This window comes from Polypterus senegalus, chromosome 14 (assembly GCF_016835505.1).
Source record: "Polypterus senegalus isolate Bchr_013 chromosome 14, ASM1683550v1, whole genome shotgun sequence".
In the NCBI taxonomy this organism is placed as follows: Eukaryota; Metazoa; Chordata; class Cladistia; order Polypteriformes; family Polypteridae; genus Polypterus; species Polypterus senegalus.
This window is the reverse complement of record NC_053167.1, coordinates 94,517,583-94,537,536: the sequence shown is the minus strand read 5'-3', so window position 1 is coordinate 94,537,536 and position 19,954 is coordinate 94,517,583. Positions and strand designations below refer to the sequence as shown.

The 19,954-nt window shown below is 38.9% G+C and overlaps 1 protein-coding gene across 5 annotated transcripts in view; it reads left to right on the top strand.

Annotated features, from left to right (window-relative positions):
• The window catches only part of LOC120515151 (choline transporter-like protein 5), a 303,584-nt gene that overhangs the window by 230,820 nt on the left and 52,810 nt on the right, over window positions 1-19,954 (top strand). For all 5 annotated transcript variants that reach the window (XM_039735902.1, XM_039735904.1, XM_039735900.1 and 2 more), the window contains exons 5-7: window positions 7,159-7,243; window positions 12,230-12,358; window positions 14,690-14,750. In XM_039735902.1, the coding sequence (XP_039591836.1) occupies window positions 7,159-7,243; window positions 12,230-12,358; window positions 14,690-14,750 (275 nt within the window). The remainder of the gene's footprint in view (window positions 1-7,158; window positions 7,244-12,229; window positions 12,359-14,689; window positions 14,751-19,954) is intronic.

Here is a 19,954-nt window from a genome sequence, read left to right as displayed (position 1 = left end):
AGTAGATCCGCCTTTTGCAGAAATTACAGCCTCTAAACGCTTCCTGTAGGCTCCAATGAGAGTCTGGATTATGGTTGAAGGTATTTTGGACCATTCCTCTTTACAAAACATCTCTAGTTCATTCAGGTTTGATGGCTTCCGAGCATGGACCGCTCTCTTTAACTCACACTACAGATTTTCAATTATATTCAGGTCTGGGGACTGAGATGGCCATTCCAGAACGTTGTACTTGTTCCTCTCGCATACAGCATCTCCTTGTGTAAAGTGCACCGAATGGTTGAACGATGCACAGTGACTCCGTCTGCTGCAAGATGATGTTGAAGGCCTTTGGTGCTGGTCTGTGGGTTGGCTCTGACTGTTCTCATCATTCGTCACTTCTGTCTATCCAAAATCTTTCTTGGTCTGCCACTTCGAGCCTTAACTTGAACTGAGCCTGTGGTCTTCCATTCCTCAATATGTTCCTAACTGTGGAAACGGACAGCTTAAATCTCTGGGACAGCTTTCTGTATCCTTCCCCTAAACCATGATGGTGAACAATCTTTGTCTTCAGGTCATTTGAGAGTTGTTTTGTGACCCCCATGATGCTACTCTTCAGAGAAAATTAAAGGAGGAGGGAAACTTACAATTGACCCCCTTAAAAACTCTTTCTCATTATAGGATTCACATGTGTATGTAGGTCAGGGGTCACTGAGCTTACCAAGCCAATTTGAGTTCCAATAATTAGTTCTAAAAGTTTTGGATTCAATAAAATGACAACGGTGCCCAAATTTATGCACCTGCCTGATTTTGTTTGACCAATTATTGCACACTTTCTGTAAATCCAATAAACTTCATTTCACTTCTCAAATATCACTGTGTGTGTCTCCTATATGATATATTTAACTGGCATTTTTTATCGTAACAACCAACGATTTATACAGGAAAATAATGACTATTAACAAGGTTGCCCAAACTTTTGCATCCCACTGTATCTATCTATTGTGGACTGGGACCCTGACACAGGCAGACGGACAACATAGTTCCACCGCACACTGTTTATTGTACAACTATTATATACACATTTGTGCACTCACACACCCCAGTGCCTCCAGCACCATCTAATGTCCAGGCCTCACTCTTTCAGTGCTTTCTATCCTCCCCGCCCTCTCCAGCTCTGTCCTCTTCCACCTGACATCCACTGCTGACTGGAGGGAGGCAGCTCTAAATGGGAACCCGGATGGGCTCCAGCTGCTTCCCGGCATCAGTCCTGGCCACACCCCAGTGTGGCGGAAGTGCCGGCTGTCCCCAGTCGCCTTCCCCCAGCACTTCCTGGTGTGGCGGAATTGCTGGGCTCCAGGGTTCCTCAGGCACCAGGGCGCCGCCTGGCGGTGGCCACGGGCCCCTACAGGGTTGGGCTTCCAAGCCCCCACCCGCGGCCCACAATACAACCAGGGCGATCGCCTTGTTGGCTGGAGGAGGCACAAGCCTCCACTGGTCCTCCTGGGCGGGGAATATCTATCTATCTATCTATCTATCTATCTATCTATCTATCTATCTATCTATCTATCTATCTAAATGGTAGTGCATATGTACCCAATCACTTATAAAAGGTATCCATGAGCCATAATGAAAACATAATAAAGTGATGAACCTCAGACTCAAAGTTAAACCAGGAATCTCAAAACTGAATGAAGTAGACCACCAACAAAATGTTAAACTTCAGATATTGTCTACATTTTATAGTGGAAACATAAAGATTTATTAAAAACGTTTTTGAAAAAAAAATGTCAATTTGTTTTCACTAATGATTAAGTAATTTCATTAAAAAAGATAAATTACTATCTGAAAGTGTTTTTAGAAATGTCAGTTCTTGAACCACATTTATTTCTTGAAACTTGAGTACCAATTATTTTTCTCCCCACATCCTATTATAAAACATTAAGATGACTTCATCAAAACTAAGAGTGCCAATAAATTGAATTACCTAACCTGGATCCCGGAACAATAGAAAATTGAAAATTAAAAACAAACATTTTTAAGCATAACAGGCAGGGCAGTAAACAATGAAATATCTGTAAGATAAAATTTGTTAATTATGCTGGTTTGTTCACACATACTATATGTAATAACTGCCTCATCAGATGAAAATATCGATGGAAGTGGCAAACATATTAAACAAGCTATTGTTCTTAAAAAATATAGATGATAAAGAAAGGTTATAAATTACTTTGGATTACATGGTTTGTGCATGTTTAGTAGGAGATATGCCTGAATTGTATACACTTTCCCCCTTTTTCAGTTGGATCACAAAATTATACAACAAAAAAGTGCAGATTTAACTCAAATAATATTTTGAGAATTGTGGATATATATTTTAGAAGCAGTCCTCAAGAGAAGATAAATAGTACTAAAATATGCCAGGTATACTGTAAATGATTGATTTATATCTAATACATTGTAAGTTAACATTAGGTATCAGTTTACATAACTGTATGGTAAGGGTATAAATTCCTCATACCATGAAGTTATATTTTATGTAGGAGAAAATTTCTAGTGCTTTGAGTGCTAAAATATGCACCATTTTATTTTTCATTTTAGTCCTTTCCTTGCACTGTATCTTTTCTACACCCCCACCTCCTTCATAGTGTTGATGAGATCATTGCTAAAAATATAAATGTAGTAAACCTACAAAGACAGTGATGCATGATGTACAATAAAATCACGCTCCTTAAATTCAAGCCACTGTAGGTGATGTCACTGTTTCCTGATGCTCTGATTATTGAAACTATTAACCCCTTTTAGTTTTTGGGACCATTGTGACTGTTTCTTTAGCTGAAAAGGAGCTTATCTGTAATTGATACTCAATACTGATGTGGTACCCTCATGCCATTTAATTGCATCCATTCAAGTAACATTGTATTACATTCATATTGAAGAAGGCAGCAAAAGTGGCTAGCGATATCACTTCACAGCACTTAGTCAATTGTTTATTTCTCATTTTGTTTTTCTTTATGCTGGTTTACATGTTTTCCTCATAAATTGTGAATGCTTATTAAGGGATGTCTGTGTTCTTGTAATAATGCGAAAGAGTCTGAAATCTATAAAAAAAAAAAATGATTATATTTGTTTCTAAAACATACTGAAAGGGGAGCAGAAAGTGTTTAGGATTGAGAAAGAAGCAAAACAAAACACCTTGCTGCCTCATAGGACATGACTTCTAACAAGCAGGGGCCGCTTGTCCACTTGGCAAAGACCAGACCAAACTGCATTCTTCCCATTGCATGTCTAAAAGTGTCTTTTCTTTATGTCTCTTTCTCCTACAATTTAGCTTCTCTTGTCTCCCCAATAGCAGACCTGGATCCTTTATCAAAGGTGGATTTTAAAGCCACTGCAGGGATCATTTTATAGCCAAGGTCTACAATTAATTCAGGGATTTGAAGGTCTGCATTAGCTAGGAGGACAACCGGTTAGAAATACCCCGGTAGACCCTGCTATGCCTACAACCTTAAGTTTTGTGTTTCTAAGAGGTGACATGGGGGGTAAACATAAAATGGGGAAGTGAATATTACACTAGCAAACATTAGCATAATGTAAAGTGTTTGGTGTCTATGGGGTCATATTACAAGTCTTTATTTGGGCAGAATTGTTCTTTACATTATTGTTCCACTTTCCTCTTAGCTGGAGAAATAACTGATCATAAAATGTGTCACTTGTGAAGTTATTTCTGTATGAAGTCTCAGAACACTGCTAAATTCTATTTTGTTTAGTAATTTAGTTACTGAGCCATAACTTAAATGTATAGCCATCTTGGAGTAAGTTACAACAGTTCTGAAATGAAACATTACAAACCTTGAGAGGAAGCTTCTTGATCGCTTCACTATAACCAGTAATAAGCTATTTTCAGATGTCCTGTAAAATATGTAATTCTATTAAAAAAATCGGTTTTGTTTTTAATAAACATATTTCTAGAACATAGGCATTTCAGTGGAATGATTTAAATTGAAGTGGAATATCATTTAAAAGAACCATAATACTGAAATAAAGGATATTGACCTAAATACATTTTTGAGTTACTAGAATAGGTTCAACAAATTCACAACAATTTCTTTCTAAAATGTTAGAATTCTCAAAGACGCAATTATTAAAACTTTGTACTTATATTTTTTTTGCCAGATGGCATTACCTACAATTTCAGTTGCACTCCAAAAGCAATGTTTGACTTGCACAAAGGACCTGTGCCTCACCTTGACGAAGAGAGCACAGTCATCGGTCATTGAACAAAATGTTTTTTGCTGTATGTGTATGACACATCCATATACAGAAATACTGATATATTTTTATAAATGATAAATGATTGTGAAATATAAATAAATATTACCTTAGTTGTTTTAGGTAGCTTTTTCCATAAAACATCAGAACAATTATGAGAACAAGCCATTTAGCCCAATTAACTCATCCATCCTGTTGATTTTGGTTCTCTTCAACAGCATCAAGTCGAGATACGAAGGTCCCTTAAGTTCAGCTTTCTACCACACTACCTGGTGATTTATTTCTTATGTATATGGTTCTCTGTGCAAAGATAATCTTCCTAAAATTTGTGTGAAATTTACCCTTAACAAGTTTCCAACCCTGTCCTGTGTTTTTGATGATCTTTATTTGGTTAAACAGTAAAGGTTCAGTTCCTTCAGTCTCTCCACACAGCTCATACCTGTTAGTGCTGGAATTAGCCTATTCATTCTTCTCTGGACTTTCTTTAGCGTAGTTACATCTTTTTTGCAATCTGAGGACCAAAACTGCACATAGTGCTCCAGATGAGGCCTCACTAGTGTGTTATATGCTATACCTTCTTCTTCTGTACACTGCTTAGATGTACTGTAGATAGTGAGGAGTCCTCTATTACTCCTAGTTCCTTCTCACTTTGTGTATTGAATCTAATAAAATATCACTTTCAATTTATTTATATAATATTATAGTTGGGGCTTATGAAAGTAATCTATCCTGCTCTGTGTGTACATTTAAATTTTTACTTTAAGGAAGGATAGGTTTGGTATTTTTGAAGTTTTCTCGTGGCATACACTCATTTGTCCTGGAATTTTGCATTGTTAAGTGAAGCTGCATTTGTAAATGCAAGAAAATGTGTCATCCCCAATGAGTGACAACGTGGCACTAGATGTAACATGAAACAAATGTGTTAAATTCTTACAGTATCAGCATCAAAAAAATATTTATTTTTATGAGGCTCCACCATTTAAAATGAAGCTCAGCTTCTTTACCATATGTTAGCTTCATGAATTGCACAGTTGCAGTTGTACTTTGGTATTTCATTTTTCTCAGCCTTTAGACAAATAAACACTCATTTTTTACCGTCAGCATTTCTAGCTATGGCAGTGATAAAACATTCAGCTTCATTGACAAACTTTATCTGTGTGAACCAGAATACACTGATAAGAAGCTTCAACAGATCGAAGCCAAGAGAAAACAGATAATAGAGAACTGAAGAGACAGAAAGAGTGAAACTCGCAGCCTTCACCTACAACTGCTAACTGATAATTATTGAGGCACATAAGGAAAATAGACAGTGCCAAGAATCTTTGATAAAAATTACTGTTTGAGTCACTGGTGACGATTTTTTCTTTTAATTTGTTATCCTGCCACACTTAAAGATGTTTCCGTAACAAATAAATGTGACAAAACTTCAGACTAGTGTAAAAGGAATAACCTTCAATTTAGAAATACAAGTTATACTTTAAGAAGACCAAAATGTTTTTTTTTTCTTTATCTAGTCACACAATATGCTGGCTCTTGAAAACATGTTATATTTAAACACTGTTATTTTTGAAGTTCCAAGAATATTCTCTATATTATAAAAAAAAAAAAAAATCTTTGGGCGGGAGACTAGGGAGACAAAATGTGATCTTCTCGGAAGACAATTTGAAGTCCCGCGAGTGCCACTTTAACTTGCTCCCAGCTCTTAAAACAACGACAAGCAAAACACGCAGCTCGCCAGCAACAGAAACCCAGCAGATGATCCGACTGCTTTTCCTTGCATGTGTTCAGTCACCCTAACCCCTCTACACAATGTGAGCAGCAGAGACGAAAAGTGGCAAAAGGACAGCTGCTGTATAGGCTTTAAAATGATCAAAGGGGCAGCGCAACAGCAGCAGCACCAGTAGAAAGACAGCAGATGATCTGACGCCATCTCCTTAGCATGCGTTCAGCCATCCCCCTTCACAATGCAGCAGTGTAATATGTAATTTGTAATATGAGATTTAACCACGGAAGTAAAGGACAAGTATTGTTTTTACAATGTCACGCGAGGCAAGGCAGTGAGACATCATTTAAAAGAAGTCCACGGGCATCTGACCTAGCAGTTGTTGGTTTGCTTTTGGCAGACACGCTTCATTTGCTCCCAGCTCCATAGTGTGGGTTCAGCCACCCTAACCCTCCCCAACCCCCCCCGGTTCCACAACGCGAACGGCAGAGACACGAAGTGGCAAAAGGACAGCTGCTGTACAGGCTTTGAAATGATTGGGCAGTGAGACAAGCAGAACAGGCAGCTTACAAGCAGCAGAAAGAGAGCAGATGATCCGACAGCATCTCCTTAGCGTGCGTTCAGCCGCACCCCCTTCACACCGCGAGTAGCGTTATACGTCCTGCGAGAAAGAGATGTAACCACTTCATGGCTGAGATGTAGGACCATTGCCCGTGGCTGGAAATAAAGGACAAGTATATGAAAATAACAATCTCTTTAAATTGTATATCTGGTAAACCAAACCCGGGGGTGGGCGAGCGAAGCAATCTGTGGGCAGAGCCCCCTAGTCTTTTTAAGAAATAAAATATTTTTTTTCATCTTTTCTGATACATTTTTTGCTATTGTTAAACTCGGATAAGCCAATCTAGAAAGTTAGAAATTATTTAGCCTGATTTTATGGCTTAGCTGTGATGATCCTTCCCAAAGGCCACATTAAATAAGCATTTTAAAGTCCAGCATCACTTCCTTACTCATCTTAATGTATGTGTTCAAAAAGATTCTATAACTGTGATTATAGTGACAGTAAGTACACAGGTGGAAATTACCATGAGACAATTATTGAATGCTAACTGGTTTACATTAAATTCACAGTTCCTTATAATTCTATGACAACTTTGGAATGATTTATCTTTCTTTTTGACTTTTAGGAACAAAACCCTTTTGTTCTACTTCAATATTCTCAAATGTGCCAGTCCTGCAGTTCTTATTAAACTACAATGTCCTACAACTCAGGTGAGTGGTTTTTTTTTAAGAAATAATCCTTTGCTAGATAAATGTGTAATCTCCTGGTGCTCTTCTTTCCAGCCTTTCATATGTTGCGTTTATTGTCTACAGCCAGCTGATCAAAGCAGAAAAGGAAAAATTATCACCACTCTGAAAAACTGAGAGGAAAGTACAGGGTTATTAGAAAGGATGACTGGGATTTCAGAATGCATTATAATGTTTCTTTAAATATGAAACAGTACCTAGAAATCTTTTTAAAACAATGTTCACATCATGTCAAGGTGTAATGTCCTAACTTACTTGATATCAGTGTTGACCCTACTTTATTTCCTTTTACTGGACCAACAGTGTCTCCAAGAAGCATGAGTAATCTAGCAACTGTGAGTTTTCAGGTTCCAGTATAAAAATGTAATGATATAGATGTGATTTAATTGCCATTCACATCTGTATAAGAAGTAGACTTGCTAGACTTCACTTACTCCTACTGGAGCTGTTGAACATCTGGTTTAGTTACTGTGGTACACTCTCAGGTAGATTCTTCTACACACACACTCTTAAAGCGTTGACAAAAGTATAAAATAATCACTCACCTAGATTTTCAGTGCTGGTTAAACCCTATACAAACACACTGTTGTTGAGGTACATGCACAACGTATATCATCCTCATTATCAGAACATGTGGCTTTAGTCCTCTTTCGTGAATGCAGGAAGAGTCAGGTATACTTCTTTTAGTCCGTATGTTCTTATGTTTTACAAGATGGCTCCAGATGGCTTGGTTCAGAACAAAAGATCCAAATGCTGAATGGCTTCTTGATTCCACATGATAACAATCGCTTGTTAAACCATAGCACCTGTAGCAGCAAGTGGTGTGCTATAGGTTGACTTTTTAGTCATTTATTCATTGGGTGTTTAAAACATTTCTCAAGTAGACATTATACTAACATATACAGTACTATATACAGTGGTGTGAAAACTATTTGCCCCTTCCTGATTTCTTATTCTTTTGCATGTTTTGTCACACAAAATGTTTCTGATCATCAAACACATTTAACCATTAGTCAAATATAACACAAGTAAACACAAAATGCAGTTTTTAAATGATGGTTTTATTATTTAGGGAGAAAAATCCAAACCTACATGGCCCTGTGTGAAAAAGTAATTGCCCCCTTGTTAAAAAATAACCTAATTACTGGTTGGGCCACCCTTAGCAGCAATAACTGCAATCAAGCGCTTATGATAACTTGCAATGAGTCTTTTACAGCCTGGAGGAATTTTGGCCCACTCATCTTTGCAGAATTGTTGTAATTCAGCTTTATTTGAGGGTTTTCTAGCATGAACCGCCTTTTAAGGTCATGCCATAGCATCTCAATTGGATTCAGGTCAGGACTTTGACTAGGCCACTCCAAAGTCTTCATTTTGTTTTTCTTCAGCCATTCAGAGGTGGATTTGCTGGTGTGTTTTGGGTCATTGTCCTGTTGCAGCACCCAAGATCGCTTCAGCTTGAGTTGACGAACAGATGGCCGGACATTCTCCTTCAGGATTTTTGGTAGACAGTAGAATTCATGGTTCCATCTATCACAGCAAGCCTTCCAGGTCCTGAAGCAGCAAAACAACCCCAGACCATCACACTACCACCACCATATTTTACTGTTGGTATGATGTTCTTTTCTGAAATGCTGTGTTCCTTTTACGCCAGATGTAACGGGACATTTGCCTTCCAAAAGTTCAACTTTTGTCTCATCAGTCCACAAGGTATTTTCCCAAAAGTCTTGGCTATCATTGAAATGTTTCTTAGCAAAATTGAGACGAGCCCTAATGTTCTTTTTGCTTAACAGTGGTTTGCGCCTTGGAAATCTGCCATGCAGGCCGCTTTTGCCCAGTCTCTTTCTTATGGTGGAGTCGTGAACACTGACCTTAATTGAGGCAAGTGAGGCCTGCAGTTCTTTAGACGTTGTCCTGGGGTCTTTGTGACCTCTCGGATGAGTCGCCTCTGCGCCTTGGGGTAATTTTGGTCGGCCGCCACTCCTGGGAAGGTTCACCACTGTTCCATGTTTTTGCCATTTGTGGATAATGGCTCTCACTGTGGTTCGCTGGAGTCCCAAAGCTTTAGAAATGGCTTTATAACCTTTACCAGACTGATAGATCTCAATTACTTCTGTTCTCATTTGTTCCTGAATTTCTTTGGATCTTGGCATGATGTCTAGCTTTTGAGGTGCTTTTGGTCTACTTCTCTGTGTCAGGCAGCTCCTATTTAAGTGATTTCTTGATTGAAACAGGTGTGGCAGTAATCAGGCCTGGGGTGGCTACGGAAATTGAACTCAGGTGTGATACACCACAGTTAGGTTATTTTTAACAAGGGGCAATTACTTTTTCACACAGGGCCATGTAGGTTTGGATTTTTTCTCCCTAAATAATAAAACCATCATTTAAAACTGCATTTTGTGTTTACTTGTGTTATATTTGACTAATGGTTAAATGTGTTTGATGATCAGAAACATTTTGTGTGACAAACATGCAAAAGAATAAGAAATCAGGAAGGGGCAAATAGTTTTTCACACCACTGTATATTTTAAATCTTTAAATTTAATCTTATGACAGTTGTTAGAACAGTTCTGTGTTGCTATGTCATTATTTGTGTTTTATTCAATGTCTGCATTTATTTTCTTTAAATACTATAATTTTACTCATTACCTTTATCTCTAAAGATGTACATAGTCATTTAACTGGAAACTCTAAGGTGGCTCCATGGAAATGTGTGAGTTCTTATCACTGTCTCACATTCCATATGTGTAGTGAAAAACAGAAATAGTCATCAACAATTTTTTGTCAAATCAAACCTTCTTAAATTCTCAAATAAATCCAGGTGTTTCCAATATAAATTCAAAAATAAACTTATTTTCACTTACATAAAAAAATTTATTTATTTTCTGAGGTTTTTTTTTATGAAATGATATTTTCATTTCTCTCCCACAAATAATTATTGCAAAGTTGTCTTTCTTCCCAATAAACAAAACATTGGTTTGGCTTTAGCCGTTGAACCCTTACCTGTCCCTTGAATGAGGTATTGCTTATAAAGGCACTCCGTTTTGTTTAAATATTCTCCTTTGTTACAACCTCCAGGGTGTCCAGAGTGTGTCCTATAACTGAGTCTGCCCTTTTAATGAGTTTGTTGATTCGTGGGTCTCTTTTGAAGTGATGTTACCATTCCAGCACACCACAGTCTAGAAAATTGCACTGGCCATCACAGAGTTGTAGAAGATGTGGTTGTCACTTTCCACATTAAAGGAATGCAGTCTCCTAAGGAAAAACAGCCTGGTCTGCCATTTCTCATATAGTTCCTCTGTGTGCTGAGACCAGTTCAACCTGTCATTGTTGTAGACCCCCAAGTACTTGTAAGAGTGGACCACCTCTAAATCCACTCCTTGAATAGTGACCAGACATAGATGCTATTTGGTGTGGCAAAATTCTATAACCAGTTCCTTGGTTTTGCTGATGTTACATTGCAGACAATTCTCTTTGCACCAAGAAACAAAGTTTTCCACCTGACTCCTTCACTCTGTCTCATCCCCTTTATCAATAAACCAGAATCACCTGATAATTTCTGCAAGTGACATGACCTGCTTTTATATTTAAAAGGTGTACAGAGTGAAGAGAAAAGGAGACAGGACTGTTCTTTGTGGTGCTCCAGTGTTGCTCACATCTGTATTAGAAACACAGTCCTTGAGTCTCACAGTTTCAGTCTGCCCGACTGATAGTTCATTATCCAGGACACCATAGGTTCATCCATCTGCATGCCTCTGAGTGCACCTGTTAACAAGAGTGGCTTAATAGCATTTAAGGCACTGGAGAAATCAAAAAACATAATCCTCATGGTGCTGCCAGCTTTGTTATAGCAGTGAGAATAAGCCTTTCAATTAGAATAAGAATATGTTATGAGTTGACTATATACAACCTTAATCTCTTGTGGACGTGAAAATTCGGATTAAATGTGACCCCATCTATTCACTTATTTTCTAAATAATTGCACTACTTCCATAACTTATTAAGATGTTCTGACAGTATAAGTAAGTTGTTACATTTTTATCCACCTACGATATAAACTCAGAATCAGAAGATAATTTTTTAACTGTTATTGCTAAGATTTTATAAGTGCTCGTTATTGAATGTACATATGACGTAATCCTTCAAAACCATTAAATTATTCATGATAATATATCACTGCAGTTCCAGCCTTGACAGAAAAGATGAGGATAAAACTTTGAGAGTTGGCCTCTTGCCAGAAATTCCCTAATTCTATTTTTTTAATCTCTGGAAATCCTATTTTTTTAACCTATGTTACTTGAACTTTCAGCAGAGCAGATCAGCAGTTCATCTGGCTCCAATATAGAGAAATGGCAGGCCGCTGTGCGTTTGGTCAGGACCAGGATTGCTGATGGTTGGCGACACATTTCTAGTCTTGATTCTTAACTTATTTGTCTGCTATACTTAGTTGCTCAAGGGCTTCCTGTGTCTGCTGTGCCTCTCTTTCCGGTTTGCACACACATTAAGGACTTTGATCCTGTTTTGACCTCTTCAACAGTGAAGCTTGGGTGGGATGGATGGAAGGTGGGCACCTTGGGGAAAAGGTTTTTATTCTCACACTGTTTTTAATATTTCATTTATATTGATTTTCATGATTAAGGACTTATGAGTACATTTAGTACAGTAATTAAATACTTCAATCAAAAAGTAAATAAATAAATAAAAATCCTGATAGTTTCTGTACATTCCTATGCATAAGCCCTATTAATGTGTCTCCAGTATACTAATATATTAAGCACTGAAATCCCAACCATTTTTTCAGTGACACAATATTCTGTAAGGCGGTTAATAACTTTTTATGTTTTCGCAGTCTGTTATTTACTTAAAATCATAAGAACACAATGATGTGATCATAAACGTCTATAATTGTGTGTACTAAACTTTTGTTTAATTTTGTGTTTTGCTATTAAACAGCTTTGTGTCTCCAAATGCCCGGATAGATTTGCAACCTACATTGACATGCAGTACTCTTACAGGTCTAACAAAAGCTACTGGGAATATTATCGACAGTTCTGCAAGCCTGGATTTAACAATCCCAGAAAGGTAGGTTTGTTTATTTGTTTGTATACATTCTCAGTTTATATGAGTACAATGCAGCTTTAACACTTCTTTATTTTATTCAGATATGCTAATGGGAAAGTGCTTAAGCCTGCTCTGGGTTATTTTGCATTTTTGCTACAGTGTATTCATAATCATGGTATCAACTTATCACAAAACTGTTGTGTTCACTGTGGCTTATAATCATGACATATTTTATCTAAAAAGCTAGAAAAAAGTGTGTGCCAGTTTATTAATAAAATGCAAGACTGTTACAGTCAGTAAGACTCTCACTTTAGGTTATGTTATTTAAAAGATGCAGTTAAAGATGCATAAAAGATGGACAAGACCTACAACATTAAATACATGACCAAGCCCTCAGACAAAAGCGCTGATAGCTACAGTAGTTATTATATTCCCCATACTCGTGTTTCCATCTAAAGTAGTAAATGCGAATGAAGCCACAAATAGTTCAGTAGTGTTATCATTCTTCAACCTGGTAGTTCTCCAGTTCATTAGTTAGAAGAAGACTAACAAAAATGTTGAAAGCATTGTAGACTACTCAAAACAAGGAAGGAAGCAACCTTCTTGTTATGTAGTATCTTCTTATAACAGGCTGCTTATACTGAATTTCTACGGTTGGAGCACAGGTGGCAACAGAGGTGGGATCTGGCAGCTTTGGAGTTTAAACTCCAGTGAATTATCCACTTCATTACACTGAACTGCATGTGTTTCAACAAATGATTAGCAGAAAGAGAAGTATCTTTGATGAAGGTTAGCTTCTGTTCTGTTCCATAGACTTGTTTTAGTAATGACACATTGCAGCTTTTTATAATGTCTCTCCTGACAGGAATGAAATACTGGGTCATTTGATTTGCTTTATGTTTTACAGAAATATTGTGTCCTTTCTTATTGTGTCTGAATTGCAAATCCCTGCCTGTCATGTAATATCACAGTTAGGCCATTTGTTAAAGTTTTAAACCTCTTTTTAGATGGTCTCGGATCAATTGTAAGTTCCACACTATTGGCTGGAGGCTGTTACTAAAGATAGACTCACCTGTTTTGTTTGTCTCGAAACTTGGTCATTAAAACTTACACCAATCAAATAAAATGGTGAAGTGCTACTGCAACAATATGACATTCATTCACTGACCTATTATTGTCTCTGTTCCAGTGACTCCAAACTGGTGCCTGTATTTTCAACAAGATGTTGTCCTATTATGTTTATTTTCCTCAAGGGTTTTTTTTTTTTAACATTTCCAGGCTGTCTGCTTGTAATGGTGACATCTAAGTATTAGATGAATGAAAGCTTTTCTCGAAATGAGCTCATAAATATAGATACTGCAGAATAAATTTGTGTCCTGTTTGTTTTAGTGCTGAATTTAACCTGAATAAAGAGTAAGCTAGTCAGGGTAATTGGTTCAGTTCTTGCCAGAATATACTAAATGAAAACAATAATCCTTCAACAACAACAATATTTATTTCTATAGCACATTTTCATATATAGGATGCCACTCAAAGTGCTTTACAAGACGTATAAGAAGTAGTTACAAGAAAAAAGTACTTTAAAATGACATAATAATAATAAATAACATGAAAAATATACAATACACACATGCATAAAAAAATCACACATCCCCTAAGATCATATATGATTACTTTCACAACTAACTTATTGATTATGTATTTAGTATATTTTTAAGTAAGTATCAATTACATATTTTTGTAATTTACTTTTTAATCCAAATTACACTTTGATCATGCAATACATTCTTAGCTGTAGGTCTAGAATTGCTGGTATGACTTTTGTTGAATGTCTAACTCAGGCTATGTCATTTTTTCTGAATACCATTGGTGTGCTGATGCTTAGCTTGTGTGTCACTCACTGTCAGTAACAGACCTCTCAAAAGGGACAACTGAAAGAACAAGTTGGAATGGATAACTCAGTACGGCATAGCCTGCTTCAAGTTTCTCATTTTTTAGTTATCAGAAGCTATTAACCCCATCAGCAGTAAGTTCACAATAATATTAAACCAAAATGGAGCCAGCGACTGATATTATCTGGAGCCAGTGACTGATATTATCTAAGTTATAATGCATACTCAAAGCAAATGGTGAACTATAATATAAAACAAACATTACACACCTCCTCTAATGCATGTGTTTTTACTTTGAGTCCTGCATGCCTGGTTTCTTACTTAACTGTCAGCACTTGTGTAAGAGAAAGTATTGGAGAAAGTCAAAACTTTTCCTAACAGAAGTAGGAAATGTAGAGTCAATGCGGAATCTTAAAACTGACATGAGACCTGAAATATTTAATCTATTTTATTTTTTCAGTCTGTATCAGAAATTTTACGAGATGAAGATTGCCCTTCGATGATTGTTCCTAGCAGACCTTGTAAGTTTTTGATTGTTATAAAGAAGTTTAATATAGTTCTGTTAGTTTTTGCAGTTTGGCTGAGGTGGATTTTTTTTCTACAGTGAAACATGTGTTGTGGTTCATCCAATTATCTGTTTAATCCATTCTTAATGCAAGCTGGACTATCCATGTAACATCACATGCAAGGTGGGAACCAACCTTGGGCAAAATGGCAGTCCATCACAGTGTATGGAACACTTACTTATTCCAGTCAAATTTAAACTTATCAGTGAAGCTGACATACTCTTTTTTGAAAATGGAAGGAGAACTGAGAACACAACAAGGGAACAATGTGAAGACTCCACATGGCCAGTGGTCAGGCCTGAGTTGTTCAAACCCTGTCTCCTACAGCTAATCACTGTTTCCATGGCAGCTATAGTAATGAATAGTGTGGCTTATTTTAAATACACTACATTAAAAACTCTGTATTGGTATATTTTTCCACGAATGTTTCAGTTTTGTAGGCTGAACACAATGGATTCATGGTACTCCTAAAAAGTACCAATGCATTGTTGACTGCGCAATAATTCAAAGTATTTGAACTATCATAATCTCCCATATAATTCTAAATTAAAAAATAACTTTATATACAGTATGTGTGTATATATATATATATATATATATATATATATATATATAGTGACAGTAGAGGGCAGTATCGCTCCCTTGAACCCTCAGGTACCACGCCAGACAACAGGTAAAAGTGCAATAATTCTTTGTTTTATTATAATAATTATGTGCACCAAGCACCCTCCACTCCACACTATTCATTAACCAAATACAATACTAAATAATCAATAAAACAACAATACAATAACCAATCCTCCGACTCCAGACACATTGCCCTCCTACCACCCAGCTCAGCTCATTGTCTGGGAGTTCCCATAGTCCCTTTATACCCCCTGACCCGAAGGTGTTCCTGCCCATAGTCCACAAGTCCTTATTCCTTCTGGGTCAGGGTAAATAGTCCTTATATTCACCCCGGAAGCACGTCACTTCTTCCTGTCACGGGATTATGACGCACTTGGCCTCCCAACAGCGACTCCCAGTGGTCTTCAGGGTATCCAGCAGGGCTGTGCATAAAAACTACATACTCCTTGAGGCCCTGTTGGAATTTGTGGCCCGTCCATGCTGTCGGGAGAGCTCCTCCTGGCGGCCTGGGGGTAAGGGCTGGAATAGGAAGCCGGCCATCCATCACAATATATATATATATATATATATATATATATATATATATATATATATATATATATATATATATATGTTGCTCTGATAGTGGCCTTCAGCTCTTCTGAATTGTTGGGTCTGATGTATTGCATCTTCCTCTTCACAATACCCCATAGATTTTCTTAAGGTTAAGGTCAGACGAGTTTGCTGGCCAATCAAGAACAGGGATACCATGGTCCTTAAAACAGGTACTGGTAGTTTTGGCACTTTGTGCAAGTGCCAGGTCCTGTTGGAAAATGAAATCTGCATCTCCATAAAGTTCGTCAGCAGCAGGAAGCATGAAGTGCTCTAAAACTTCCTGGTAGATGGCTGTGTTGACCTTGGACCTCAGAAAACACAATGGACCAACACCAGCAGATGACATGGCACCCCAAACCATCACTGACTGTGGAAACTTTACCCTGGACCTCAAGCAACGTTGATTCTGTGCCTCTCCTCTCTTCCTCCAGACTCTGGGACCTTGATTTCCAAAGGAAATGCAAAATTTAGGAATGCAGGAAACAAACCCCAGGCAGAGCCCCAGCCCACACACCAAGTACACACTAGGAACAATTTAGAATCGCCAATGCACCTAACCTGTATGTCTTTGGTCTGTGGGAGAAAACCGGAGCACCTGGAGGAAACCCACGCAGACAAGGGGAGAACATGCAAACTCCACGCAGGGAGGACCCAGGAAACGAACCCAGGTCTCCTAACTACGAGGCAGCAGTGCTACCACTGTGCTGCCCTTTATATATATATATATATATATATATATATGTGTGTGTATATATACACTGCTCAAAAGAATTAAAGGAACACTTTTTAATCAGAGTATAGCATAAAGTCAATGAAACTTATGGGATATTAATCTGGTCAGTTAAGTAGCAGAGGGGGTTGTTAATCAGTTTCAGCTGCTGTGGTGTTAATGAAATTAACAACAGATGCACTAGAGGGGCAACAATGAGATGACCCCCAAAACAGGAATGGTTTAACAGGTGGAGGCAACTGACATTTTTCCCTCCTCATCTTTTCTGACTGTTTCTTCACTAGTTTTGCATTTGGCTACAGTCAGTGTCACTACTGGTAGCATGAGGTGATACCTGGACCCTACAGAGGTTGCACAGGTAGTCCAACTTCTCCAGGATGGCACATCAATACGTGTCATTGCCAGAAGGTTTGCTGTGTCTCCCTGCACAGTCTCAAGGGCATGGAGGAGATTCTAGGAGACAAGCAGTTACTCTAGGAGAGCTGGAGAGGGCCATAGAAGGTCCATAACCCATCAGCAGGACCAGTATCTGCTCCTTTGGTCAAGGAGGAACAGGATGAGCACTGCCAGAGCCCTACAAAATGACCTCCAGCAGGCCACTGGTGTGAATGTCTCTGACCAAACAACCCGAAAGACTTCATGAGGATGACCCAAGGGCCCCATGTCCTCTAATGGGCCCTGAGCTCACTGCCCAGCAGCATGCAGCTCGATTGGCATTCGCCATAGAATACCAGAATTGGCAGATGCACCACTGGTGCCCTGTACTTTTTACAGATGAGAGCAGGTTCACCCTGAGCACATGACAGAAGTGAAAGGGTCTGGAGAAGCCATGGAGAACATTATGCTGCCTGTAACATCATTCAGCATGAGCAGTTTGGTGGTGGGTTAATGATTGTCTGGGGAGGCATATCCATGGAGGGTCACACAGACCGCTACAGGCTTGACAAAGGCACCTTGGCTGCCATTAGGTATCAGGATGAAATCCTTGGACCCATTGTCAGACCCTATGCTGGTACAGTGGCTCCTGGTGCACGACAATTCCTGGCCTCATGTGGTGAGAGTATGCAGGCATTTCCTGGAGGATGAAGGAATTGATACCATTGACTGGCCACCACACTTTCCTGACCTAAATCCAATAGAACACCTCTGGGACATTATGTTTTGGTCCATCCAATGCCACCAGGTTGCACCTCAGACTGTCCAGGAGCTCAGTGATGCCCTGGTCCAGATCTGGGAGGAGATCCCCCACAACACCATCTGTCATCGCATTAGAAGCATGCACCGATGTTGTCAGGCATGTATACAAGAACACAGGGGCCATACAAAGTGCTGCATACAATTTTGAGGTGCTGCAATTAAATTTTGGCAAAATGGACTAGCCTGCCACATCATTTTTTCACTCTGATTTTTGGGGCGTCTTTGAATTCAGGGCTCTGTAGGTTGATCATTTTCATTTCCATCAAACGATGTGGCATCTTTTCGTTCCTAACACATTACGAGTCTATATCAGTATAGATATCCAGGAGGATTTCTTTTCCCATTGAGATCTGATGTGTTTTCAAAGTGTTCCTTTAATTTTTTGAGCAGTTTATATATATATATATATATATATATATATATATATATATATATATATATAGTGGAATATGGCTAATCCCAGCCAATACCCCCAGGCCGCCAGAGCAGGGAGGTGCCCCGAATGCCAGCAGGGAATTATGGACAATGGAGTTTTTATCCACAGCCCTGCTGGATACCACAGGGGCCGCTAGAAGGCACTGCAGGGAGGAGCAGTGAGTATTTTGCCTACAACCTGGAAGTGCTTCCTAGTCACATGGACAAAGGGAATGATGTGCTTCTGGGTTGAAGAATAGGAGTTTTCATCTGACCCGGAAGTGCTAGAAAGTCACATGGACTGCAGGTTCGGACTATAAAAGGACTATGGGAAATCCCAGACGTTGAGCTGAGCTGGGTGGCAGGTGGCAACGCGTCTGGGAATGGAGGATTGCTTATTGATTAGTGAATTGTTATTATATGAGTATTGTGGAGAGGAGGGTGCTTTGTGCACTGTATAGTCTAAATAAATTATTGGACTTTTACCTGGTGTCTGGTGTCTGATCTGAGGGTTCAAGGGGACGACAGCGCCCCCTATCTGTCATATATATATATATATATGATATATGATATATATGATATGATATATATAGTGAGATATGGCCGGCCATTCATCCCAGCCAATACCCCCAGGCTGCCAGATGGAGCCTTCCTTGCAGCATAGAGGTGACCCGAATGCCAGCAGGGAATTATGGACAGTGGAGTCGTAATACACAGCCCTGCGGGATACCATGGGGGCCGCCAGGAGTCGCTGCAGGGAGGCCCAGGGATTTATATTTTCCATATAGCCCGAAGAATATAGGCTGAAGAAAAAAGAGAAGTTTTTACCTGACCCGGAAGTGCTGGATAATCACATGGACTGAGGGCTCAGAAGCACTTCCGGGTCGAGGACTATGAAGGACTTTGGGAGATTCCAGACAATTGAGCTGAGTTGGGAGGCAGGGTGGCTAAGCATCTGGGAGAGGAGGATTGTGATTTTTGGATTATTGTTTATTGAGAATTGTGGAGAGGTGTGTGCTTTGTGCACTTATTTATAATAATAAATCAATTATTTGGACTTTTATGTGGTGTCTGACGTGTGGTCTGAGGGTACTAGGGAGCGAGAGAGCCCTAAACTGTCACAATATATATATATATATATAGTCACAATAACGAGACATATGAGTCATGAAAAAGGTTTGGGGCAGCCACCTGTATAATTGAGTTCCTGGCTGCAAAGTCGATCAAATGAATATAGCACTGCTGTGCACAAAACTGAGTCCAAAACAGAACTGAGGGACTAGGGAAAAGGTGTAGGTTTTTAAAGGGGAAGACAGGAAGTGAGATCATAGGAATCGGGCTCATGGTCTTCAACCATTGGTTCGAGTCCCGACGTGGCATTAGAGGGGCCGGGGCCAACAAGGTCTTCTTCCATAGACTCTGTCCCGGAAGTGACGTCAAGAGAGCCAGGTGGGATCTCCTGTGAATGGTCTACAGGATAGGGAGAAAAAGAGTCAATGCACTCTGCCACATCCCGGCAGGCTTCGGAACTGCCCTTACTCAAGCCCTTTAGCTGCCTTCCATGCGCATGTGTGTGACAATATATATATATATATAT